Genomic DNA, 25,891 nt, shown 5'->3' with positions numbered 1-25,891 from the left:
CGAAGCGCTTCGTCGACCATCCCGGTTGGTTTCCCCTCAGCGGTATTTCTCTTCTTCGACAATTCGACATGGCCCGAGATCACCGGATGCGCCATTCCGAATGGCTGTGGTAGGATCTGGCCCAGCCGGATTCTATACCGCCTATCGAGTGATGGGAAAAGTGCCCGGAGTAAAACTAGACATGTATGAGACTCTTCCAGTGCCTTTTGGATTAGTTCGCCATGGCGTGGCTCCAGACCATCCTGAGGTCAAGGTTGGTTACCCTACAGAAGATGCGATATGACACCCTTGGTGACTTACACAACCACAGAATTGCCAGGATAAATTTGACGAGATCGCCTCACAGTCTAATTTCTCGTTTATCGGGAATGTCTCCATAGGACTTCTTGGTCATTCTTCTGAGCACTGCACAATAGAGCTGCAAAACTTGATGAAACACTATGATGCTGTTTTATTCGCATACGGAGCATCTGAAGACAAGAAATTGGGAATTCCTGGCGAATCAACTTTGAGCAATATTTACTCGGCACGAGAGACCGTAGGCTGGTACAATGGCTTGCCTGGATCTTCTAACCTCAATCTCGACTTGACACAAGCCGAGGAGGCTGTTGTTATCGGCCAGGGAAATGTTGCGCTTGATGTCGCAAGAATGCTCTTGGAGGATGTTGATGTTCTGAGAAAAACAGACATCACAGAAAAGGCACTAGAGACCCTATCTAAAAGCCGGATAAAGAGAGTCCATGTAGTTGGGAGAAGAGGACCGATGCAGGTACGAGCCTTGACCAAGGATAAGCTTATAGACGATGTTAACATGAACCCCATAGGCTTCATTCACTATCAAGGAGGTACGAGAACTGATGAATCTCAAAGATGTTGCCTTTTCGCCTCTAAACAGGTCCTTGATTCCCGAAAACCTCAAAGCTTTACCACGTGCCTCAAAGAGACTCATGGAAGTCTTAGTCAAGGGTTCGCCGACCCCCCATGACGTTGCTTCTAAAGCATGGTCGCTCGATAGTTGTCTCTCCCCGAAACATTTCCTCGGAAACCAGAACGATCCGTCTAAGGTAGCGAGTACCGAGTTCGACATCACCGAACTCGAGTCGCCCTTTGATCCCAAGTCGTCAGTCAAAGCCACAGGGGAAACCACCATCTTGGCATCTGATGTTGTTTTCCGCTCCGTGGGTTACAAGTCAATTGCTTTGCCAGGATTTGCTGAGATTGGTATCCAATTTGATGAGCGGCGGGGAATCGTTGACAATGATGGTCTTGGCAGAGTGACCAGGATGGTTTCAGATACTCATGCCGGAGGTGTCCACAATGAAAGAGTTCCTGGGGTCTACTGTGCCGGTTGGGTCAAGAACGGTCCAACTGGAGTTATTGCATCCACAATGCAGGATGCTTTCACGACAGGCGATGCAATCGTTCACGACTGGCTCTCAGGGGGTCACTTTCTGAACAAGTCAGACCAATCCGGCGTGACTGGATGGGAGGGTCTTCGACAAGACGCTGGACCGACGACATGTCGAGCTGTTGCATGGGACGACTGGCGAAGAATTGATCGCGCGGAGCGAGAGCGTGGACAAAAGATCGGCAAAGAGAGAGAAAAGTTCACGACGACAGAGGACATGCTAGCTGTCCTGGATTAACGTAAAAGAAAGCAAGTTTAACTATTTGTATATTACATCATTTTGTACTTCACACTACTAGACCTATGTACATTATAGAGGCCTATGAGCTCTTGACCTTCTCGGTAAGCTCTGGCACCTTTTCAAACAGATCACCAACCAGGCCAACATCGGCTACCTGGAAGATGGGGGCATCGGCATCCTTGTTAATGGCAGCAATAACCTTGCTGTCCTTCATACCCGCAAGATGCTGGATAGCACCAGAGATACCTACAGCCATATACAGCTCAGGTGCAATCACCTTGCCTGTTTGACCCACCTGCAGACTGTTGTCGGCATATCCGCTGTCAACAGCAGCACGCGACGCACCAACGGCGGCACCGAGGGCGTCAGCAAGAGGGTTCATGATCTTGTCAAAGTCCTCCTTGGACTTGAGACCACGGCCACCCGAAACGACACGGCCAGCAGTAGAAAGATCAGGGCGATCAGACTTGGCCAAGTCCTCTGAAACCCACTCGGTAGGTGATTCGGGCTTAGAGTCAACGCCCTCCTCAATAGTGGCGGAACCTCCCTCGAGAGGAGCAGAAGCGAAAGCAGTTCCTCGAATGGTGACGATCTTGACAGAGTCTGACGACTCAACCGTAGCGATTGCGTTTCCAGCGTAGATGGGTCGGACGAAAGTGTTCTCGCCCTCAATTCCCGTGATATCAGAGATCTGCTGTGAGTCGAGGAGCGCAGCAACTCGAGGCATGACGTTCTTACCGAACGCGGTATGGCCTGCAATGACATGTGTGTAACCGCCCTTCTTGATGTTCTCAACCAAGAGGGGAGCGTAGGTCTCGGGCAAACCCTTTCTCAAAGTCAATGCTGGGTTGGCGATTTCGACGTTGATGTGCGACTAACCTTTTCATATGCAGCATTATCGACAGCAATAATCTTTTCGACGCCCTCAGCCTTGGCGATCTCTTCAGCCACAGACTTGACATCCTTGCCTGCAATGAATCCGTGTACAGTTCCGCCCAATTTCTTCGCAGCCGTAAAGGCGCTCAATGAGCTGTGGTTGAGCTTCCCATCCTTCTGTTCGAGAACTGCCAGGGTAGATAGTAGCCGTTGTCGCTGTGCGCTTAAGCTGTAGGCCTGCGCGCGGGCCATAAGGCCAGTGGCCTGCTTTGCTAATACTCGTTTCGTGGTCGGAAGCATCGCGGTATCGTGATTGAATTGTAGGTTGACGAACCAACTGTCCGCTGGGGGAGTCGAAGAATGATGAGGTACGTGAAGTCGGCGTACGGTTGTTAGCGGGCCGAGGTCGTGGCCGACATATTCAACGCCGCCATCAGTCATTGACCGGGAACTGACGGCATGTGGGTTCGAATGCCGAACCGGCTCAAGATGTATCACATGACGGCTATTTAAACCACCAACCTTTCTCTACCTTTTGTTGAAGGCAAATTATAACCGTATAGTATTAACTAGGTAACATATGAATCATGTAACTGGATTGGATGATATTCTCAATCTTTGTACCCGAACATATGTTGACGCTTCAACAGCAATAAGTCATTCATAATACGACCAGATATCGCTGTATATAACCGCTACTTCAATCAAACAAGGAATCGCGTATACAACATAATTATCAAGTAGTCAGAGATTAGACCTAAATCCTTTGATATCTTGCTTTAAGAACAGTCCATGCCTGGTGCTGTTTGATGTACTTGGCTCGCCAAGCCTATACGCTTAGCTAATCTGTCATCACGTGATGTAACTCAATCCCCCTGGACCTGCTGCGCGTCGAGATGGTCACGAAGCTGAAGCCAGTCAGTTCGCGCCAAAATTTCTCCAAGACGCGACCCATTTCATCGAGACTCCATCAACATCACGACGCTAGCGATATCGAACCTACGACGACATACGATCAATCGTCCATTGGAACCGCGATAACTTCATCCGCACCTAGTCGCGCATTTCCTAGTCGCGCGCTTTCGATTGATTGCTGCCTTTTGTAAGCCATTGTCCGCGCTCATCACCAAGATGGACGATTCAGCGACCTATGGCTCGCCCAGCAACGGTGCATCGCCCAACAGCAACCCCATCCTCGCCCAGCCTCCTCTTCAGGGCGACTCAAATGCAGGCGATAGCGAAGGTATGTGCGCCTGATGGAATTCCCATGCCCCGTCCAAAATAAGAGGCTCATGGGATATAGACGTTCAGATGTCCGAGGGATTGGGTGTCGATGCCAACATTAAGCAAGACAGCACAACTCCTGCGCCTGGTAATTATACCTCTGAATTGTTGTGCTCACCCCGCTAATACCTTTAGCTCGCGGCGATGAAGAAATGAATGATGCGCCGGCCGATGAAACCAAGCCCAAGGAGGACGGAGCTGTTGGTGCCGATGGCCAAGAAACCAAGTCAAAGGAGGTCGTCGAATCCGTCGCTCGCGAACATTTGATGACACAAACTCATGCCATCGTCCTACCGAGCTACAGCACCTGGTTCGATATGAACGTTATCCACGAAATCGAGCGCAAGGCCATGGCCGAATTCTTCAACAACCGAAACCGAAGCAAAACACCTGCCGTCTACAAGGACTATCGTGATTTCATGATCAACACATATCGTCTTAACCCCGTCGAGTATCTGACTGTCACGGCTTGCCGAAGGAATTTGGCTGGTGATGTTTGCGCTATCATGCGCGTTCACGCCTTTTTGGAGCAGTGGGGATTGATTAACTACCAGGTAAGCTTTCCGCTCTATCGTAATTCTTACTTGCTAAAACTTGATAGGTCGACGCCGACCAGCGCCCATCACACGTTGGACCTCCTTTCACTGGCCACTTCAAGATCATTTGCGACACTCCTCGAGGTCTGCAGGCGTGGCAGCCTTCAGCCGATCCTGTGGTTCTGGAGGGTAAGAAGAGCCAGGACACTGATCAAAAGGCTGTTGCGGCTACCCCAGCCAAGGGAGAACAAAATCTTGAAATTGGACGAAACATCTACGAGGCTAATGCCAAGAGCTCTCTCATCAGCAAAACAGAGGGCAAGACGAACGGAGAAACGCCGACCACCAACGGCGTACCCGGTGCTGAGGATGCCACCAAGACACCCATTTCCAAGGTGCATTGCCACCAGTGCGGCAACGACTGCACCCGGATATACTACCACAGCAACCATACAGATGCCAACCCTAAGGCCAAGTACGATCTTTGCCCTAACTGCTTCACTGAGGGCCGTCTACCCGCCAACCATAACAGTAGCATGTATGTGAAGATGGAGAACCCTACTTACACATCAACCCTTGATCGCGACGCCCCATGGACCGACGCCGAGCTTCTGCGACTCCTTGAGGGTCTTGAGCGATTCGATGATGATTGGGGTGAGATCGCCGAGCATGTCGGTACCCGTACACGAGAAGAATGTGTGCTTCAATTCTTGCAGTTGGATATCGAGGAGAAGTACCTGGATTCAGAAGGCCCTATCAGTGCACCCACCGGTTTGTCTATGCTCGGCCCACAGCAAGGACAACTTCCATTCAGCCAAGTCGACAACCCAGTCATGTCTGTTGTTGGGTTCCTTGCTAGTCTGGCCGATCCAGCCAGCACAGCCGCTGCTGCCAGTAAATCCGCCGATGAGCTCAAGCGCAGGCTCCGTAAGCAGTTGGAAGGCGACAAGACCGATGACGATTCCCAGACCAATGGCGATGGCAAGTCCAAGCAGGACACTATGGACATCGACCTTCGACAAGAAACCACTACTACGACTACTACAACGACAACCACCACAACCAAGACGAACGCACTTGCTTCTATTCCCCTAGCTTCGATAGGTGGCCGTGCCGCAGGATTCGCATCACATGAGGAACGAGAGATGACACGCTTGGTCTCTGCGGCCTCAAACGTGACGCTGCAGAAGCTCGAGCTGAAGCTTAAGTACTTCGATGAGATGGAGGAGGTCCTCCGTGCGGAGCGACGAGAGCTTGAACGAGCGAGACAGCAACTGTTCTTGGATCGACTGACGTTCCGACGAAGAGTTCGGGAAGTCCAGGAGGGTCTCAAGGCCGCTGCTGCTGTTGGTGGTGACCAGGGTGTACGAATGGCGCAGGAGGCTATGAACGACGGCGACAGATTAAGCTTCCAGGCTGTTCCCGGTGCTTCAGCAGTCCCCCCTCCCAGCAGTGATGGCCAGATCAAGAGCTTCGAAGCATAGAGGTATAAATTAAGGACCAACAAAAAACAGACTGTCTTGGGGATAATGACGCGTGGGCAATAATCGGGTTTGGAGCTTGGGGGTTATTCAGGTGGTTACTTTACCATAGGCACAGGCATGCTACTTGATGTAATCTGTTGTGGAATGGTGTACTACTATGGTATAGATGCCTTGGTTTTTTTATATCGTTTTCTTGCTACTTGACTGTATCTTAGGCGAATTGGAATGTTTACGTTAGTTTTTCACACTCTCGTAGAATTACCGGGTCTTGGTTCGCAGCAGTATATTATTGTATGCCACTAGTAAAAGAGACTGGTTGTGCTGAGATAGCCATAACTTCGTGTATGAGTTTAAATATTGCTGAGATGTGATTTGCTATGAAGAGCATTCCGTTTCTTGTAAGCACTGCCATTGTACACTTTGAACGTCCTCATGAGGTTTCGGGTAACAGTTTCGGGCCAACGGTCGTTAAAACCATTGGCAGATTTACCGGCATTAGTGGCTTGTCTAAGAGTCGATCAAGTTGATAGTAAACATTGGCGAGGATGCTAGTGTACATTCGCTGATTGGAATAAAGATCTTGGAAATAGCATGGTTCTAATGATTAGTTGTTGGAGGAGCTGATCCAGCTTCAAGAGCTACTCGGAGGATATTTAGGTGAGCTCTCCACTTCCCCGCGAGCAAGCTACTAATAGTAATCCGGGGTGGTAGCGACTTGACAGCACAATTAGTTCAGTATTGGGGCAGTATTGCATTCAACATCGTCCCAAAAATGAAGACATCTCAGTCGATGTAGATCATCATACACCTATGCTGATCTTACAGATGTTGAGATAACGTTTGTTATGCAGTCACTTTAACTTAACGTAGTGCTTCCCCAGACGAGCCTCAACTGACGATTGCCTCGGCCATAGTGGGCTAAGCGGAAGCTCATTCTAGATACCTGATTGGATACAGCCTGCCCCTGTCATCCGTCCCGTCGGCCCTTGGGGTTTGGTTTTGGGGGTCTTGTGTTCCATAGTACCCGTACCTCGGCCCAAGGCTTTTTGAGGGGAACAGTGGAGGGAACACGCATGACGTCTCACCGTCGGTCACAAGCAAATGTCCCCTTCCAAACCAACCAAACCAATTTGGGGTTTTGTTTTTTTGAGAGAGACCTAGACTGACTCCATTTATTCTGTTAAGCTTGCCGCGTCTTGTACCGAGGCCAGAGTAATAAGCGCGAAACCGGCCCTCTTACTCTTCCCATATAGAAAAGCCGACAGTATCGTCATTTCCCATACTCCATATCTACCGCAAACCTCCCCGGCTCCCTTCTTTCGCATTTCTTTTCTTTCTTTGTTTCCTCATTCTTCCTGTTGGTCATGTTGACTTCAGCCCGCTCGTCCGCCTTCAGGAATAGCTTCCGTCAGTTTAGCAAGATACGCGCAGTAAGTCAGCACAATTCCTTCTCTCAGAGCCGTCTTCACATGTTATTGTCGCAAAACGAATCTTGAGGAAAGCCAAGAGCATTCTGGCTAGCTATTCTCAAGAGAGATGGATGGCAAACGAGTCATGAGTACTCGGCGGGCGACAGGAACTGGGGTCCATTGTTTGCTTGTGATCGGCTTCTTCGCTCGGTCCAGGTGTGCATGGATTACCTGCGCAACATCCTGGATCGCTTCCTTACCCTGACATGCTTCATAAAACTTCTTTCTGGTTTATTCGTATTTCTAACAAATTCAATTCAGGCACAGACTCTCAATATGGCACCTTCAAAGCGCGCCAACAGCTCATCCTCATCAGGTAGGAGCAATCCCTGCGCATTCGATATCATGTTCTAACGCGATCACGACCCAGGTTATTTTGAGAACCATTCCAAGGGGCCAATGCTACGATGGCAAGACTCTCTTCCAAAATTGCCCGTGCCGACACTTGAGGAGACGGCCAAGCGTTACCTGAAGTCGATTCACCCTCTTCTGTCTCCTACCGAATATGAGGCCAGCAAGAAGGCCGTCGACGAGTTTGTCCGTCCTGGCGGCGTAGGCTCCAAGCTTCAAGAAAAGCTCGTGGCGAAGCGTGAGGATCCTAACACAAAGAACTGGATCTACGAGTGGTGGAACGACGCTGCCTACCTCTCCTACCGGGACCCTGTTGTTCCTTTCGTCAGCTACTTCTACTCCCACCGAGACGACCGCCGAAGACGAGACCCAGCTAAGCGCGCTGCTGCGATCACGACGTCAGTCCTTGAGTTCAAGAAGCAAGTCGACGCTGGTACCCTTGAGCCAGAGTATATGAAGAAGCTGCCCATCTGCATGGACAGTTACCAGTGGATGTTCAATGCTTCTCGTGTCGCCGCCAAGCCCGCCGACCACCCTGTTAAATACTCTCCCGAGGAGAACAAGCACATTATTGTTATTCGCAAGAACCAGTTCTTCAAGATTCAACACGAGATTGATGGAAAGCAGCTCAACACTTCGGAGCTTGAGCAACAGTTCAAGCGTGTCTATGAACTTGCCCAGCGTGTTCCTGCCGTTGGTACCCTCACATCGGAAAACCGAGATATCTGGACAGAAGCCCGCGATATCCTGCTCAAGGCCAGCCCCAAGAACAAGGACGCCCTTGAGGCCATTGAGTCATCTTCTTTCGTGGTTTGCCTTGACGATGCCGCACCTGTTACTCTAGAGGAACGTGCCCACCAGTACTGGCACGGCGATGGTGCCAACCGCTGGTACGACAAGCCCCTGCAGTTCATTGTCAATGATAACGGTACCTCTGGCTTCATGGGTGAACACTCTATGATGGACGGTACTCCCACTCATCGCCTTAACGACTACGTGAACGATCTCATCTTCGGAAACAAGCTTGACTTCTCTGATCCCAACGTTCGCTCAAACCTCCCCGATCCCCAGCTCGTTAAGTTCGAAATCACTCCTGAAGTCCAGAGCGAGATCGACCGTGCTACCAAGGACTTCAACGATATTATCAGCAAGCATCAACTTGCCGTACAGGCCTACCAAGGTTATGGAAAGGGTCTCATCAAGAAGTTCAAGTGCTCTCCCGATGCTTATGTCCAGATGATTATTCAACTTGCCTACTTCAAGATGTATGGTAAGAGCCGACCTACTTATGAGTCTGCTGCCACACGGCGCTTCCAGCTTGGTCGTACCGAGACATGCCGCACTGTTTCTGACGACTCTGTCGCTTGGGTCCAGGCTATGTCTGATGCTTCCATCGATGACAAGACACGTGTTGAGCTTTTCCGCAAGGCGATCAACGCCCATCTCGAGTATATCACTGCCGCATCTGACGGAAAGGGTGTTGACAGACACCTGTTTGGTCTCAAGAAGCTCCTTGAGTCTGGCGAGGAAGTCCCCGCCATCTACAAAGACCCTGCCTACGGCTACTCTAGCTCGTGGCATCTGTCTACATCGCAACTTAGCTCTGAGTTCTTCAACGGTTACGGCTGGAGCCAGGTCATCGATGCCGGCTTCGGCATTGCATACATGATCAACGAGAACAGGTAAGAACAACTCAAACACAGTAAGAGACTTTGCTAATACATCATAGCCTTAACTTTAATATCGTATCAAAGGGCCTTGGCAGCGACCGTATGAGTTACTACTTGAATGAAGCTGCCAACGAAATGCGGGAGCTACTCACTCCCACCCTTGAGCCTCCCAAGGCCAAGCTATAGGCGCACGTTTGTTATACAAAGACGAATAGACATCGGATGCTTGCTGGGTATCTGGCGTATTTTCAGGAGTCGGACTATGGAAGGTCTTGTTTGGCGATGTATCCTAGATTTAAAGTGCCATGCCATGCATCTATAAGGAATTCTGCAAATTCCATATTGGCAGACCAGACATACATAAACTAGACGCCATCATGAATGGGCACGAAAGATAAAAAGATTAAAAAACAATTAAAATTTAAATGGTCAATTATTCACTTGTGGTTATGCCACCGCAGGTCTAGCTAAGTTCATCTGATGTGGCTCAAACAGAACCATGACAGAAATGTAATGGTGATATCCTACTCTTACATTGACAGATCCAAATTGTCTCTAGATTAGCCGGCGTGAGCCACAATCTCGTTCACCAAGTCTCCCTTAGACTCGTCGTAGTAAGAGCAAATCTGCGAGGGCAGAGGCACCTCCTTGTAGTCATCGTCCTCACCGGAGATGACATTAAGGTTGATGCCTGCGGACTTGCTCGTGAAGACCTTGGTTCCTATGCTCTCCTTGCTGAAGTAAATTTGCGCGCTGTCGATCTGGTCCAGCATAACAGTAGGAATGGTACCCATAACTTGGAGAGCAAAGTTCTGGGCCTTGACAACATCGACAGTTGACACAAGGGTATCAACAATCAAGGACAGACGAGTGGAGTTCTCAACAGTCACTTGGTTGGCCTTACCCCTGACAATGACAGTAGTGTTGTTGCAACGGCTGATGAGGACAGAGTGCGTCAAAGAAGCCTCAATCTCGATAGGCTCGGATTCCTTCTCAAAGTTTTCCTGGGCTATGTTAGCTACGATCGGTTTCGTTTATTCAAACCCAACTTACAATTGTCCACTTGTTGCCCTCGAGCTCCTTCTTGGCAGGCTTCTTGATACGCATGCTCTCGGGCTTAGGCTTCTTGCCAGGAGCCGGGCTCTTACCCCTCTGGCTGCTTTCAACCGTGGAGCCGCTGCGAAGGGATGGGTTCTTGTGTGTCATTTCAGACTTGTCCACCTTGCGCAAGCCCTTGGTGACACCTTCACCTTTGTTGAGTTCCGAGAAGACAGCACCGAAACCACCACCAGATGAGGCAGCCGCAGGGGCATCCTCTGTCTTGATATCCAGAACAGGAGGAGGGCCTGGGGGAGGAGGTGGGGGAGGAGCTCCACCAGCAGGAGGAGCAGGAGCAGGAGAAGGCGCCGAGTCGCTAGACAGCGATTTCAAAACCTCCTGAGCGGGTTGTCCATTGGGGTTCCATGGGATACCGTTGGGGAAGTATTGCTTGACGTAATCGGCAAGATCTTTGAACACCTGGTAGAAGCTCTGAACCCATTCGGTCTGCTTGGGATCCCTGACAGTCTGGTTAATTACGTTCGCTCCAATCATGGACGTGACTTACTTCTCCTTCGACTCCTTAAGGACTCTGTTGCCAAAGAATTGAGCTGCGCCTAGGCACTCGTCCACATGCTTATACGGACGGGTGTCAACAGTGACCCAGGCGAGAACCATAATACCTTCGGAAACAGTGCTCAGTTGCGTGATCATAGGGCTGGGGCGGTTGTTGTCTTTAATCTCAGTAACAGCCATAAGTGCGTCGTTGATTGGCTTGATGAGGCTTTCATAGACGGGTAGACCAGGACCAGCTAGATCGGGCTTCTTTGCCTTGGTCGATATCAATAGGAACTTGCGTTGTTCCTGAAAGCCAGTCTTGACAAACGAAGCCTGTTCAGCAATGAGCCCACCGAGTTGGTGGCTAAGCTTAACATATTTCTCGACGGCGGTGTTCAGGAAAGCATCGAATTCTTCAATAGATTCGGGAAGAGGCTCGGCGGGAGACTCGGGCTTTGCAGCAGCTGCAGTGGGGGGAGGAGGAGCGACCGAAGAGGGGTTGAGAGGAGAGGGTATCGCCTGGTTCAGAACACCAGCATCGGCGGGCGGTTCGGTGGAAGAAGCGATATCTTCAAGGCGAGAGGTTGCAGCCTCAAGGCTAAAGTTCCGTCAGTGCCTGCACAGTCTACCAGGACAACACAATGGGTGTAACGAGCCTACCGCTTGATGAGGGTGGTCAAGTTGTGCATCTGACTATTCGCAGCCATCTTGAATGCGATCGCTTGTCGAAGCGTATATGTTGCAAGCCGTGGAAATTGAAGCCGATTGTTTCTTTGGACACGCGCAAAACTGGCGGTAGCCCCAAACTTCTATATAGTCGACAGTTGAGTGATTGGCAGGGACGCGTCCAGGCAACGGTTTGGTCGGTAGGCAGTTGCGTAAAACGATCTGAATAATGACTGCCTATGGTTGAGGTTAATTATAGAAACGATCGAATTAAAGACCGATTATGTACCTTTAACTGCAATACAAATGCAATCCAGCCAGTAACAGGTAGGTAGACAAGAAAAGGCTCAAGGAACACGAAGCAGTGTAATGAAGATGAAGTAAGTTAGGTGTGAGGTGAGGTGAGGTAAGTGGTTGGAGCTCGGTTGAGGAGTTCAAGATCCAAATAGGGATAACCTGACACCAGACAGGGGAAGCAGAGCTGTACTGCAGCAATACCTGGATGGAGCTGCGGTCCTAGTGCGCTACTAGGTACTACAAAAGTACAGCATCGTCAACGAACCTGGGGGGCAGCCCGCTGTAACCTCCTAACTTTAGGTGGGTAAGATTGCATGCACCTGTTACTGGCACTTGTCATGATGACAGACAAAGAGGAAAAGTGGGATGTATAAGTCTTTATGATGCATTATTTCTTTTTTTCTATTTACAGGGTCCTTTTAGAAAACATGTTTTGTTCCTGGGTTGAATCTCCAAGACATCGCTACAGCGGACACCTTAATATGCGTGCCAGAGCCAGGGTCAAGGGATCCATCTGGGTGAGGCCATATGCTACGTAGGTCTGCCCGTGTCCTAGCCTTGGCTACAGAGGCATGTAAGGTTAGGTGCCTATGATGTCGAATTTACTGTATCTATCAGATCATTGGGTTGTACGTTTTAATGGCTGACTCCCCTACTGTACGTATGCGTCTTGCAGCATTCCATAGATTCATCGCGCCGGAACTGGGAAGAGTGCTGAATCGTTTAATTCAGGCTCAGCACCAGCCACTGAGGGGCACTGGGCATCGCTGTACTGCAATGGACACGCCTATACTACGTGCGATTAGGAATGGATCAGAGCCACGTGGTCATTAAACAAATCGATAGAAGCATTTGGTTTTCCAGAAGGTTATAAGCGATAAGACACTGGAACTGGATGTAAATCTGAAACGCACTTTCAGTAGGTACTCAAGCATATCGCCTGACAAAGAATACGTTTACTGGTTCTTTATGAAAGGGCTGTTTTGTAGAAACTTTAAATCGATACGGTTCCTGAATGTGAAAGACGATGGAGCTGCTATAATCATAGACTGAGAGCACTAGGCCTAACGTTATATGGTACCGTATACGTGTGCCTGACTAGAAAAAGTTGAGCTGGCATAAACAGAAATTCAACACCAATGCCGACACCGCCTGGTATCACTCATTCATGTATTAACGTACCTATTAGGTACTTTAGATAACGAAGATTCTGTCAATGTCCATTGTGTTTGTTTTCCTTTGGCAATCGTTTTACTACCCAAGCTATCTACCTGCCCACCTAAGACACCGGCTTTGTTGACCGGAACTTATCCCGCTACCCGTGCTTTTATGGATGCAAACTAGAGATTTGGACCCTTGTTTCTCAACATCCATCGCAAAACATAAACTCCACTCGCTGTCGAACATTTCCATTCCCTAGCGATCTGCACATTATCGGACGGTTATCTATTACATAGACGCCATACCGATCCTGTTTCTTTTTCGAGATCCGCTCAACACCTGAACGTTGGCTCTGTATCTTAGAAATCCCGCCATAACCAGTCGCTGAGTGAGACAAGACGTCCATCATGGCTGATGTCGCCGAACCCCCAGCGCTTGAGCCGCAAGTCGATAATGAGAAAGCGCCTATCTTACAGGATAAAGAGGAGATAGATGTAGAAAAGACCGAGGACCCTGATCAAGGCAACGACGCTGGTGTCACTGCCGATGATGTAGAGGCAGAAGAAGAACCAAAACCTGATGCTACTGAGGAACAACCACCTTCAGATGTAGTTGAAAACACCATGAACGAGGAAGCAGCCCAACAAAATGTCTCTATTGACTTTGTCACCATGGGCATGTTTATCATCGGTCAGCAGATTCCTCACCCTTAAGCGCGGTCATATTGTTTATTGCTTTAATGTGAACAGTAAGCTGACTATTTCAAGATGACATCGACTTTGTTCCACCTACAGAGCCCGTCAAAGACATCCTTGGCGGCGCCGGAACCTACTCAGCCCTGGGAGCTCGTCTGTTTTCTCCCCCGCCCAAATCTACCTCTGTGGGCTGGATCGTCGATCAAGGTTCCGACTTCCCACCTTCACTTTCAACACTCATTGACAGCTGGTCCACCTCAGCTCTCTTTCGCCATGATGCGCTTCGGCTAACGACACGAGGCTGGAACGGCTACGAAGGCACTGCAGAGAAGCGAGCATTCAAGTATATGACTCCCAAGAAGCGTCTGACCGCTCAGGATCTTACACCATCGCTGTTGCAATCACGGTCATTTCACTTGATATGCTCCCCGAATCGATGTAGAGACCTTGTTGCCGAAATCACGTCGCTTCGTAAGAAGATTGTACCTCCTGAGTCGTACACCAAACCCATCTTTATCTGGGAGCCTGTACCAGATCTATGTACCCCCGACGAGCTGCTCAACTGCACCAACTGCTTGCCTCTGGTCGACATTTGTAGTCCAAACCATGCTGAACTTGCTGGCTTTATGGGCGACAGTGGCCTCGACCCAGAGACAGGTGAGATTTCTACACTTGCTGTAGAGCGAGCCTGCGAACAGCTTCTTGCCAGTATGCCTTTGCAATCTTTCTCTCTCGTCGTTCGCGCTGGTGAAAAGGGATGTTACATCGCGAAGAACGGAGGAAGAAAACGAGGGCGTGATCAGAAGACCACCAAGCGACGTAAGAAGGACTACACGAGGGGTGGTCTACAGCATGATACCGATATGGAAGCTCTATTCGCTGGCCTACTCCAGGATGCTGATGGGATTGTCGCCCGTGAAGAGATCGAAGTCGACCCCGGTATTGAGAAATGGGTACCCGCATATCACACAGATTCGACAAAGGTTATCGACCCTACTGGAGGTGGGAATACCTTCTTGGGCGGCCTTGGAGTTGCGTTGGCGCGAGGTGAAGGCCTCGAAGAAGCTGTGGCCTGGGGTGCTGTTGCAGCAAGCTTCGCCATAGAGCAAGTTGGTGTCCCAACACTCGGAAGAGATGCAGAAGGCTGCGAGACTTGGAACGGGCAGAATGTCGAGGCCCGACTAACAGAATTCCGCGAACGTCTATAAATAAATTGCCTTCTTACATATACATAATGCCTTATTAGAACAACAAGCATATAGAAAACTTTGCTATTACTGAGCTTCCATCATTCATCATTCATGCAAGTCGCCCGAGCCGCATTGTCAACGTCGTAAACTCTCTTCAATATCGAACAGGCCAGTAACAGGCCTGCTATTACATGCAGAAAAGACATTCCTAAGCCCAACTCCATTATCTAAAGAGCCTTACATATATCTCCCCCATCTCACTAAATCTTGTAAACAAGATGTTCGTCTTGCAACCTAAAAATAAAATTAGTCAACTCATGTACTGATAGTATGTAGCAAGAAGGGAGTGGAACTTACATGATTTGGTTTGCTTCTCCCATTTTTTGCAGTGCCTTTAATGCCTCTGCCTTGTCGAAAGCGCTGCGTCTTCCAACCTTGCTGTTGACGGCTTCCATAACTGCATCTACCTCGGCTGAGTCATCTTCGAAGAGATCGGTGTTGAGAAGCTGTCCTAGGGCCGTTCGGAATGTAGTGAGACGCTCAGGTGAAATGGGAGTGTCATCAATGGCAAGTGCTGCTGTTCCAGCGGCGAGATCGTTGTCCCCTTCTTGGGAGTCCAGTTGGCTCTGGGAAGGAAGTTGTGAAGAAGGCATCGATGATGCGAAGGAGGGTTGGGATGACTCTTGCGCCCTTCTGCTTGAGCGACGCGGCGTGGCTTGAGAATCGTCTTCCAGATCCTCAGGTTCTCTGCTGGACCGAGCTGTATCGGTAGTCCCTCTTGCTTGAAGTCGGCTGCTGTTGCGAGTCCCTCTGGAGGCGGACCTGTTGGTTTGTGTGCCATTGGCTTCGTCTCCATCCTCATCATCGCTTGGATCCTCGTCGCTAGACGACGCAAAGTCAACTGTCTGAGTCTTTCTCCGCTTCTTCCGGGATTCTTCCACCACTTCCTTGAACAGGGCGAATCTGAGGATCCCCTCTGCAGCGATTGCATCGCGCTCCTCGACTCTGCTCGACAAACGAGATTTGGCGTGTGCAGTGGCCAGACGGATGATAGTCTCAAGAGTACGCACGGTCAAGGGACTTGTTCTTCGCTGATTGCCTTCCATCTCGTCGTTTCGCAAGCCAACATAGATATCAGTAATACGATCCGAAGCCTCCTGTGTGAGAACTGGCTTGATTCTTGTCTTGGCATATTGAATGTACTTCTTCATGAAAGGAATGCTCAGAATCTCAGGTTTCTTGTTCGAACCTCGACCAGTTGTAATGGTGACACCGGAATGAAGCATGGCATCATACTTCTGGTACACATCGGTAGGTCCCTGCGATTCATTTTGGTTCGAAGCCGATACGCCGAGCGATTGATTTCCTTGCTCTCGGACAGGGGCACCCTCTTCCGTTCCTGGCTGGCGATATCTATGCATACGAAGGACATGCTCCGAGACGTGTCGATCGCGTGTATCTTCAATGTCATCTGTAACAACAAAAAGCAAATCGAAACGCGACAAGAGAGAGTCGGGAAGTGCGATATTCTTGTGAGGATCTTTGTGCGGGTCGTATTGACCAAAGATGGGGTTAGCAGCAGCAACAACGCTGCAGCGGGCGTTCAAAGATGTATGAATTCCTGCCTTTGCGATGGTGACAGTCTGCTGTTCCATGACTTCGTGGATTGCAACTCTGTCCACGTCAGACATCTTGTCAAATTCGTCAATACATACAACACCACGATCTGCCATAACCATTGCACCAGCTTCAAGTCGACGCTCACCAGTCTCCTTATCTGAAGTAACAGCCGCGGTCAGACCTACACCTGAAGAACCACGACCTGTTGTTGCAATTGCGAGCGGTGCTGTGTTCAGAACGAAGCGTAATAGCTGAGATTTGGCAGTAGATGGATCACCAACCATTAAAATGTTGATGTCTCCACGTAGATGTGTTCCATTCTCGAGGTTCTTCTCGATACCTCCCAAAAGCATGAGTAAAATGGCTTTCTTAACATAATCATGACCGTAGATACTAGGTGCAAGAGACTGCGAGAGCAACTCAAGCAGGTTCTTCTTCTTGGAAACCTTGTTGATATTGCGGATATCGGTATCTGTGATAGTGGCGGTCGCAACACCACCACCAGACTTTGATGACAACAAGACAACGTTGTTGGTCAAGATCATTGTTTTAAACAAGGCACTGTTGTGGTTGGTATTTCGGTTACCCAGAGTTCGGTAAATTCCCACGAGTTGAACACGGTCACCAGGCTTCACGCTGTCCACGAGGTCGTCGTCAAGAATAGCGTCTACTCCACGAGGAAGTTGACCTGCAGGTGCGCGCTCCGGCATTTCCTGGATTGAGATTGTCTGATGATCGCGGTACGTACAAAAACCGTACTCGGTGACAAGGGGGTTGCCGTCGTCGTCTTCGCGAGGATACACACTCGAGGTGGTGACTCCGTTTGTCATTGTTTGATCTTGATACTCGCGAAAATGGAACATGTCTTTCTTTTCGTTATAGTGCACACTCTTCACTACCTTGGGTCGGATCAGGGAAGTGCGTGTAACGATTCCCTCGATGGAGACCATGTAGTTCAGAAGATGGGAAGACAATGTACGCGGGTTGCAAGCATTCAAACCAAAGCTGCCTGCCCACGCACAGTAATAGATGGTGTCTTTTGCAGTCTGATCCGGTCTCGCTTGTGGAATCGTTTGGACGATGTTTTTCAGTGCCTGATCAAATGCCAGAGTAAAGTCGAAGGGTTGCAGCAGCAGACCCTGTGCAAGGTCTTGGTTGTGGTTGCGAACATGGTCGAGATTGACTGTTAGGCGGCGCTGGTTCTTCTGGAGCATAAGAATAATGTCTGATCGGTAACTTCGAACCTGGGGATCATCTTGATATCAAGAGTTAGTCGGCAATGCATTGAGGCGGAATAGTAACAAGTTTGAGAGGGAGGAAGAGATGGGCAGTGTACATACTGGGATCAAGAAACTCCTCTGCTTGGCGAATGCGATCACGCACGCCTTCATCCTGAAGCATAAAAGAATCCATGGTGACGGTTTGATTTGTGATGTATGTACCAATGAACTCCTTGTTCAAAGACGATATTTACGAATATGAGAATCGAGGGGTGGAAGTAAACCTGGCGGGGCGTTGCTGGGGCTGCTTGAAACCCCTGTCGCGCCCCTGCATCAACGCGTACCCATCGCGTAAAGTGGTAGGCTACGGATAGCGATGTTCAGTGCAGAGGTGGCTGTCCTGTGGCTGAAAGTGATGGAAACGGATGCTAATCTCCCCTCAATATGAAAGTCCACCTATGCCTATTGCGGTAATCACCTATCGGCAGGAGGTCCCCGCCTGCCAGGCACTCTTCCTTGCGCTGAGGACTGGGTTACATGGAAGGTACCTCTAGCCCCCATTTGGATCATTCCAACCAAACCATATGATCTTTCTACTCTCCCATTCTACACTAGCTACTTCCTGCAATCCATTTCTCCAGTACATGACACGTTAAACAATTTTGTTGCACAATGTCAGTCGGGCTCTCTGGCGGCGCGCACAATGCCCTGGACGAAGAGGCAAGGGCCGAGGTTGATGTTCTCAACTCGCGACTAGAGAAGACGACCCAATTGACCAAGAAGATTCAATCCTGCCTCAACCGACTCGAGACAACAGGGAAAAGTGTACAGGATGTTGCTGGGCCGCTCAACGGAGAAACTAGGCGGCTTCAGATACTGGGAAACAGTAAGTGTGAGCTGCTGTTTGTGACAATGATCATGGCTAACCAAGTGTCAGATGTCGACTCCGTTCTTTCTGCAATCGATCGCTTGCGCCAGCCTGCGGATAGCAAGAACGACGAGGAACAGATCATCCGGGTTGGGCCTGAGAAGGCTGGTCTCTCTAACTACCTGGCCTCTATAAAGCGTCTCGGCAAAGCCTTGAATGAGATGAAGGCTTCGAATCTGCGCGCGAACCAGCAAACAATGGCAGACTTATCACGTCTCATCAAATCAGGCAACAGTCAACTCGAGCATCATTTCGAAACTCTGCTTCGCGGCGAGACCCCCCGATCTGTCGAGCCGCTACATTTCATCACGAAAGATAAGCCTTTTCCCACACTCCCTCAAGACAAGATCGCCCGACTCGGTCTTGTTTATTCTTATGTTGCGGAGAGCAACCCCAATGGAGGCTCCGAGCTTGCTCATATATACTCTGAGGTACGCGGCCCGTACATTTCAACGTCGTTGGCAAACCTCGCTGCCGCAAGCGTCAACACCGCCAAAAAGAAGAGCCCAGATGCTGTCTACCGTGCAGGCACCAACGGTATTGGAACTTACTCACAGGCGATGGAAGGCATCTTCCTTTCCGAATACGACAACGTCTGTAGTGTTTTCTCGCGTGAAGATTGGGGTGTTATCTTCCAGTCGACTTGCCAAGCGGCTTTAGCAGAACTGGCACGAACCCTACGTGAGCTCAACACGCATATCAAGAACCATCTAAACACCGATTGCTATTTGGCTTATGAAATCACCGAAATCATGTCGGCACTTTCCGGGAACCTCGAGACACGAACTGGAGAATTGAAAGGAGCACTTGCTGCTGCACTGAAACCAGTTAGGGAAACCGCCAAGACGTCTCTGGCAGAGCTCTTGGATGAAACAAGGCGAAAGGTCAGTATGTTACAGATGTTGCCAACTGACGGTGCACCGATACCGTTAGTGTCGGAGACTATGCAACGTCTTCAGACCATGGTACACTTCTTGCGCCCAATTTCGAGCATTATGATATCGATTGGGGACGGCGGTTGGAAATCCAACGCTGCGGCTAACGGGCGCTCCACGGATGCAATTCCCAGCCTGGCATCGTTCGATATTGGGGCAGATGGCAAGGAAATATTCTCGCACTACTGCCTCGACACTATTGAAACGATTTTGTCTGGGCTAGATCAAAAGTCACGAATACTCATGAAGAGCAGAGCTGTCGCTGGAGTATTCATGGCCAACAGTGTGGTCATCATTGGTCGCATGGTCCAGAGCTCAGAGCTCAACGACCTCCTGGCAGGCAAACTCGACATTCTCGAGCAGTGGCGCAAAAAGGCAACGGCAGCCTACACAGATGTTTGCAAGGACCTGTCTGTGCATCTCTTTGATACCGTCCACACTAATCGTACAACACGACCTACATCTGGGCCTGTCGATTCGACATCCATCGTCAAGGGGCTGGGCAGCAAGGACAAGGATAAAATCAAGGAGAAGTTTACGCAGTTCAACGGCGCGTTTGACGATATGGTGTCGCGCCACAAGTCCTACAGTATGGAGCGTGAAGTGCGGCGAATGTTTGCAGAAGATATTCGTTCGAAACTCCAGCCTCTATACACACGATTTTGGGACAGATATCATGAGATTGACAAGGGCAAGGGCAAGTATGTCAAATATGACAAGACATCCATTGCTGCTGTCTTTTCCAGCCTCGCTTCCTGAGGATGAGTTCAACAAGCGATTATGTGTTCATCGCAACCGTTCATGGTCACTGAAAGAGCTGGCAGTCAAAAGTTCCATCCATATCAGGAACCATATAGCAGCTAACAGAATTTTGGCGCCGTTTGTTTCATTGAGCTGGCGACCTTATTGGATACGGGTTTCTTTCGCCTCATTTCAAGACACCTCAACAACTGGCGATTTTGTCACATGAGACGCGACATGCGAGGAAAAGACAACTCATTCATGATCATGGCCCTGCTTGGGTCTGCATTCAACGCCCATCTAGCTAACTTCCGGGAGTGGCTTGAAAACAAAAGTCTTGCCCACCATACCTTCTCATAAGAGCACAGGTCGTGTCGATAATCGAGGATAGAACACAACAGCCGGTAGGGCCTAATATCGTCGGATATGCTATTTGATACCCCTGCCCGGCCACTCCTCCTGCCGAGTCCACGCTTTTTGGTATGGAGGGGAAGTGCACAGCAATTAGGAAGGACACCTGGGGCAAGTACCACAGTAGTCATGGGTTCCAAGATCGCTGGCTTTGCAGCATGCTGTGCAGCAGCTGTTGGTGGGCATGTTGACTTCGGAAGTGGTCATGGCGGATAAGATAAAAGGAAAAGTCGAGGATGATGTGTGTCCACTATTCGGCTTCAGGAGCATACGGGTGGTGGTGTTGGATTGAGGAGGAAGTGGTTATATCTTCTAAGGAGCAGTCGGAAATCAATCAGGGAACTTGGCGGATTTATACTCCGTGCTACTGAGGGATAGCCAGAGGCGCCACAACCATCTCATCTCTACGCCCAAAAGGCAACTGAGGATGCCAGTATGAGGGAAGCCTTAATTTATGGTAGGATTCGGACTTCCCAAGCAAGGGTTCTGTGGCCTTCTTCATATGGGTTGGGCGAGACGTGAAACATCTCATACGCCACGTAGCGCGGTATGATGTACTGATTTAACGTCTTCTTAACGGTCTACCATGCCACTACTGAGACTGACAGTGCTGTCTCAGCCAACCACGACGTTTACTGTCATCGTCATCGTGCATGTAAGCTCAGCCCCGAGCTCCTGGGACTTAGCGCATGGCTGAACGGAAGCTACTGTAGAAGCTGTAGATCCCAGGCCCTAGTTACTGGCTACTGGGTAGTTAGGCACATAGCCAATCTGGCAGGTGACATCTGACAGGTGGCAGCTGTCATTGTGCAATGCATTGAAAGTCGCATGAAATCCTGCTCGTATATCGAACGAGGAGCGATGTGTGTGCATCTGGCTAGTTGGTGCACAGCCTCAACATCATCACGATTAGCATATTATTTATCGAGTTGACAGCACACCAACTGTATTTGAAACGCATTAGCTACTATCTATAGTATATCTATCAATTAAGACCCATACTATTCATTGGACGGCACCCGTAGTTTGTCAGTGCAGCACGCCGACTCGTGGAGGTCGAGCTTCTCAGGTATTGGTTGCTTGCTTCTTGATGCCGCTGCCAAAGATATCATCGACACGGGTTCGGCGCTCCCATACAATGGCATTGTCAGCTCTACGCTTGAAGTACAGTATTCGGTGTTGGGGAATGAACTCCTCGTCAGTCTGTTCGCTCTTCCACTGTTCCACTGCTCTTTCGCGAGCTCCTAGAAAACGGTCTTCGTACCCAATAATGTAGTCGCTTGGGTCAAAGTTGGTGTCCCATCGTAGCCGGTTGAGCATATCGGCAGCTGTGCGAAACTTACCAAGTCCAGGCGCTTTGCCTACCACTGCAGCCCGGGACCCGTGGGATGCAACCGTACTGCTCTTCCCTTTCAGCTCCTCTTCGTCATTGTCGAGTTCTTCATCCTCTTCGAGTTCATCGTCCGAATCTTCGTCGTCTGTATCACCAGCGAACTCACCCCACGGCCTTGTATCGACAGCCATTTCACCAAGCTCGGAGCCTCGAACAACGATTGCGCTCATCCAGCAGAATTGAGAATCGTAGTACTTCTCATCGCGGCGAATCCTGGTTTCAAAATCCTGTAGCACTGTTTGAACGCTCGTTTGCATCTCCTTAGCATTCTCTTTACTCATCTTGCCGTCCCGGATTGGAGGGAAATCTTACCGACTAGCAACATAACACAACGAGATTCGAGCCAGCCAATGAAGCGGCCACTCTTTTCCTGTGATGGCCCCCAATAATGTGCATCAACCTTGATGTAAGTCTTGAACTCGTGCAGGAATTCTGCAGCTCCTCTGCTTCTCTTGGCATCCTGACTAGACTCAAGGCCTAATAGGCTATTCCATGTACAGCCATCCACAGAAAGTAACTTATTGGCACGCTCAAACTCCGCTGCAATAGTCTTCACAGTTGGTACAGATGCTATCGGAGCGGTGTTGAGCGCGGGAGCGTGCCAACCGATCAAACAGAGAGGCTCTCTGAAAGTCCGGTTGTACCTCAAGTCCTTGTGGAAGAATGGATCAAACACCATCGAGTTCTTCCAGTCAAACTGAGAGTAGTGTCTGAAGAAGGTAACTATGATGTCTGTCGGTGACACCGTTTCGTTCTCGTACGCCAGTGCTTTACAGACTGGGACAAGAAGGACACTGATGTGAATACCACCAAGGAACCCAAATTTGGCCGAATAGATGCCTCTTTCTTGAGCCCAGGACTTGATGAACAGGTGTGCCATGCGATACAGAACCATGTCCGGTAGTGAACGGCGTAGATAGAAAAGATCGCGAACAGGTTTGAGTTTCGCCAATGTTTGGAATGGCAAAGCAAACGCCGGATCGTTGGCCGGACGCTTCATAACTTCAGGCCATCTGGATAATGTTAGCATTGCGGTTCATTCCACGATCTCTATGGGTTATACGAAGAATGCATACCTTTCTGCGATAAACGCCGCAGCACAATACTGGAGGTCTGTCTTGATACCATGAACTTCTAGTTCCAGCATGTACCCGGAGTTGGCTTTGACTCGTCGTAAGATTTTAATATCTGCCGCACGTTTTAAACGTTGAATGGCCAACTTAAAGAATGTCTTGGAGCTGAAAGGACCGATACAGAGGCAGTCAATATCAGATGAACTAGTCCAGACACCCAGACCGTATGAACCGACAGGAACCAGAACAAATTCAGGTCCAGATCGAACATCGCCCTCTGATACTGATGGAGAGGCGTCTTTCAGAGCGGCCTCTAAGGCTTTAACTGCTTGAGCTCGTGTGGCTCTCTCCTGATCTGTTGGTAGGCAGCCGTAGTTCTCCAAGAAATGTTCCAGATCCTCGCCTTCGACTAAACTTGACACGGGGCGCTGTAGTTCTATCTTCATTTCTGAAGCACTTGACTTCGACATGTCAGTCGGCGCTGATTTCAACAGAAGACATCGTATACCCCAGTGGTCGCTAGGATAAGTGAGATGGCCTTCTTTGGTTGATGGGAATGGCGTTTGCCCAAACATGTTGAAGCCATGTGGGCGGTAGTGTCCGTGTGCCTTTACCAGTATCTTGTCATATCTTTGTGGTCGGTTGTTCAGTCCGCTTCCAACGAGCTCACACGCCAAGGTATTCGTCAGCGGGTCAAAAGTAGCTCCTTGTTCGCCTTGAAAAGAGTCCAGAACACCTCTTCTTTCATTGTTCATGTCTGAAGACTCGCCTGACTCGAGGCGCGTGGTTAGCCAGGTGTCAATGAAGCCAGCATCTGACAATGACCGGTCGATATCTCGCAGTCGGTGGGCTGATTGCGACGATATATCCTGTCGTTTTCGGGCAGATTCGATAGTAAAAGAAGAAGTTACAATATTGAAATCGCCTGCCAATATCCATGGGTTCTGTGGGAAGGTTGTGAATAGATAGTCAAGCATCTTTTGAACCTCATTCTTCTTAGTAGCAATGGCTCCATCAGTCAGACCTTGACTGAGATGGCATGCTACAAGGATCCAAGACTTGAACTCTCCGTCCGAGGTTTCACGAGTGCCAATGGTTGGGAACCGCACCACGGCGCATCCCTTATGTTTCCTTTGAAATGACAGATGATGCCACTCGAACGGAAACTTGCTCAGCACAACGATGTTGAGAAGACTAGGAAGTGGCCCAGCCCCTGCGTCTCCTGGGGGCTTGTGGGAGACGAAGGGATAACGATCCCGCAGTTCCTGGCTGCCAAGGAGGTCAGGGAGGAAGTGGTCTGTAACCTCTTCAAGGACAACAATGTCGGCAGCGGCTTGAGGAGATAGTAGGTTTTGCACCAATGGCGCATGTCGATGGGATTGAGGAGGCCACTCAAACTCAGCCAAAACATTGTAAGAAGTAACGACTAATCGATCCAGCACGACCTCGGTTGTATCTGGCGTGGGTACAGGCGAGAAGCAATGAGCTGGCTGAAATGATATACGTGACATGTCTTCCAGACGGTCGTTGAAATCTCGAGGGGGTGTTATCTGAGTGAACTTGCCTGATTCGAGGTTCAAGGTCCCCCAGAGCTTCATAGGTCGTGGACCAGTGCCGCTCTGTGCGAGGGGCTCACGAACAAGAATTGAGATTTCCTTTAATTCCCATGTTATAGGTGTCAGGAGACGAGCCTTTTCTAGGAGGAAATGATGGGGTGCAGCTTCAGCATCTTCACTCTGGCCAATGGTCATATGGGGGGTGAAGTTCTCCTCCGTAGCATTCTGAGGTTGGCCAAGAGCATGTGAGATGTGATTTTTGATATTTGAAAGTTGTTTGACATCTTGCTTCGAACTTTGGCCTAGGAATATGGTGTTGTGGTGCTTGTGGTTGAAAGAGTCGGCAGTGTCGAGGACCACTTGAGGTCGATGCTCTATCTCATTCCCTTGAAGAATTTGGGCTGCCTGCTCCAAGACTTCAGGCCTAACGAATGGGTAGATGATATTGATATGAGGTGGCCAAGCAGTATAAGCTTTGTCGTAAAGACTTCTGAGATTATCCGCTGATGACCATAGTTCTTGGGGTGGGATGGCGCATAATGCTGTCTCATGAGACTCGAAGGTGAAAAGCTCGCTGTTCTCCATTTTTCGAGAACCTGTTAAGTAGATCGTTGTTGTTGGCGACTATTGTCTTATAAGAACTCAAGGGCGAAGAAGTTGCCCAAAAGACAAATTAATGATGTGTGAGATAAAACAGAAGTTGAATTAGCTTGTTGTGATCGATGTCGAGTGTCTCTACTAAGCTCTTTATTTCCTGATTCTAGATCAGATGTTCGCCTCATTCTTTTATGGTTTATCCCCCCTGTAAGACTGAAACTCGACGTCCCAGTCATAGTTACATACGCTGACTCACAAATCGTCTATATTATCTATATAAATGCATGCAACAAGGCTATGCTTCAGGGTCAATTACGAGATCCATATCGAGTTCCATATAAGCTCTACGGTATGACTCAGGCGCTTGCATAAGGTAGCTCCTCTAGATCCATACCAAGTAAATGACAAAAAAAGTGACAAGGAGTACACACTAGGCGGAAAGGTCTTATAGGCTCCATGGTTTAAAAGTCCTTTTCTTGTTTTAATTTTTTCA

General features: G+C 49.4%; 9 protein-coding genes across 9 annotated transcripts; 5 read left to right on the top strand and 4 right to left on the bottom strand.

The window, feature by feature from the left end:
• Positions 1 to 181: 181 nt before the first annotated feature.
• FIESC28_04329 (uncharacterized protein) lies at positions 182 to 1,646 on the top strand (the record flags this gene model as incomplete). Its single annotated transcript, XM_031158476.1, has 3 exons — positions 182 to 253; positions 311 to 769; positions 825 to 1,646. 3 exons carry the CDS (start codon positions 182 to 184, stop codon positions 1,644 to 1,646), a joined length of 1,353 nt encoding a protein of 450 aa, XP_031017421.1.
• An 82-nt stretch (positions 1,647 to 1,728) lies between these two features.
• On the bottom strand, positions 1,729 to 2,825 carry FIESC28_04328 (uncharacterized protein; the record flags this gene model as incomplete). Its single annotated transcript, XM_031158475.1, has 2 exons — positions 1,729 to 2,475; positions 2,529 to 2,825. 2 exons carry the CDS (start codon positions 2,823 to 2,825, stop codon positions 1,729 to 1,731), a joined length of 1,044 nt encoding a protein of 347 aa, XP_031017420.1.
• Positions 2,826 to 3,656: 831 nt separating this feature from the next.
• Positions 3,657 to 5,829, top strand: FIESC28_04327 (uncharacterized protein; the record flags this gene model as incomplete). The annotated part of the gene is made up of 4 exons (XM_031158474.1): positions 3,657 to 3,768; positions 3,829 to 3,897; positions 3,945 to 4,363; positions 4,411 to 5,829. 4 exons carry the CDS (start codon positions 3,657 to 3,659, stop codon positions 5,827 to 5,829), a joined length of 2,019 nt encoding a protein of 672 aa, XP_031017419.1.
• Positions 5,830 to 7,574: 1,745 nt separating this feature from the next.
• Positions 7,575 to 9,505, top strand: FIESC28_04326 (uncharacterized protein; the record flags this gene model as incomplete). Its single annotated transcript, XM_031158473.1, has 3 exons — positions 7,575 to 7,614; positions 7,669 to 9,331; positions 9,379 to 9,505. 3 exons carry the CDS (start codon positions 7,575 to 7,577, stop codon positions 9,503 to 9,505), a joined length of 1,830 nt encoding a protein of 609 aa, XP_031017418.1.
• Positions 9,506 to 9,879: 374 nt separating this feature from the next.
• On the bottom strand, positions 9,880 to 11,622 carry FIESC28_04325 (uncharacterized protein; the record flags this gene model as incomplete). The annotated part of the gene is made up of 4 exons (XM_031158472.1): positions 9,880 to 10,323; positions 10,373 to 10,877; positions 10,926 to 11,513; positions 11,576 to 11,622. The coding sequence occupies 4 exons, from the start codon at positions 11,620 to 11,622 to the stop codon at positions 9,880 to 9,882; spliced, it is 1,584 nt and encodes a 527-aa protein (XP_031017417.1).
• Positions 11,623 to 13,446: 1,824 nt separating this feature from the next.
• Positions 13,447 to 14,942, top strand: FIESC28_04324 (uncharacterized protein; the record flags this gene model as incomplete). Its single annotated transcript, XM_031158471.1, has 2 exons — positions 13,447 to 13,729; positions 13,807 to 14,942. The coding sequence occupies 2 exons, from the start codon at positions 13,447 to 13,449 to the stop codon at positions 14,940 to 14,942; spliced, it is 1,419 nt and encodes a 472-aa protein (XP_031017416.1).
• A 242-nt stretch (positions 14,943 to 15,184) lies between these two features.
• On the bottom strand, positions 15,185 to 17,957 carry FIESC28_04323 (uncharacterized protein; the record flags this gene model as incomplete). Its single annotated transcript, XM_031158470.1, has 3 exons — positions 15,185 to 15,218; positions 15,282 to 17,799; positions 17,885 to 17,957. 3 exons carry the CDS (start codon positions 17,955 to 17,957, stop codon positions 15,185 to 15,187), a joined length of 2,625 nt encoding a protein of 874 aa, XP_031017415.1.
• Positions 17,958 to 18,436: 479 nt separating this feature from the next.
• FIESC28_04322 (uncharacterized protein) lies at positions 18,437 to 20,386 on the top strand (the record flags this gene model as incomplete). The annotated part of the gene is made up of 2 exons (XM_031158469.1): positions 18,437 to 18,650; positions 18,702 to 20,386. The coding sequence occupies 2 exons, from the start codon at positions 18,437 to 18,439 to the stop codon at positions 20,384 to 20,386; spliced, it is 1,899 nt and encodes a 632-aa protein (XP_031017414.1).
• Positions 20,387 to 21,844: 1,458 nt separating this feature from the next.
• FIESC28_04321 (uncharacterized protein) lies at positions 21,845 to 25,386 on the bottom strand (the record flags this gene model as incomplete). Its single annotated transcript, XM_031158468.1, has 3 exons — positions 21,845 to 22,407; positions 22,485 to 23,185; positions 23,249 to 25,386. 3 exons carry the CDS (start codon positions 25,384 to 25,386, stop codon positions 21,845 to 21,847), a joined length of 3,402 nt encoding a protein of 1,133 aa, XP_031017413.1.
• Between the last annotated feature and the right edge of the window lie 505 nt (positions 25,387 to 25,891).

This window comes from Fusarium coffeatum (assembly GCF_003316985.1).
Source record: "Fusarium coffeatum strain FIESC_28 chromosome Unknown BRIP53273_contig_88, whole genome shotgun sequence".
Taxonomy (NCBI): domain Eukaryota; kingdom Fungi; phylum Ascomycota; class Sordariomycetes; order Hypocreales; family Nectriaceae; genus Fusarium; species Fusarium coffeatum.
This window is presented reverse-complemented; position numbering and strand designations above follow the sequence as displayed.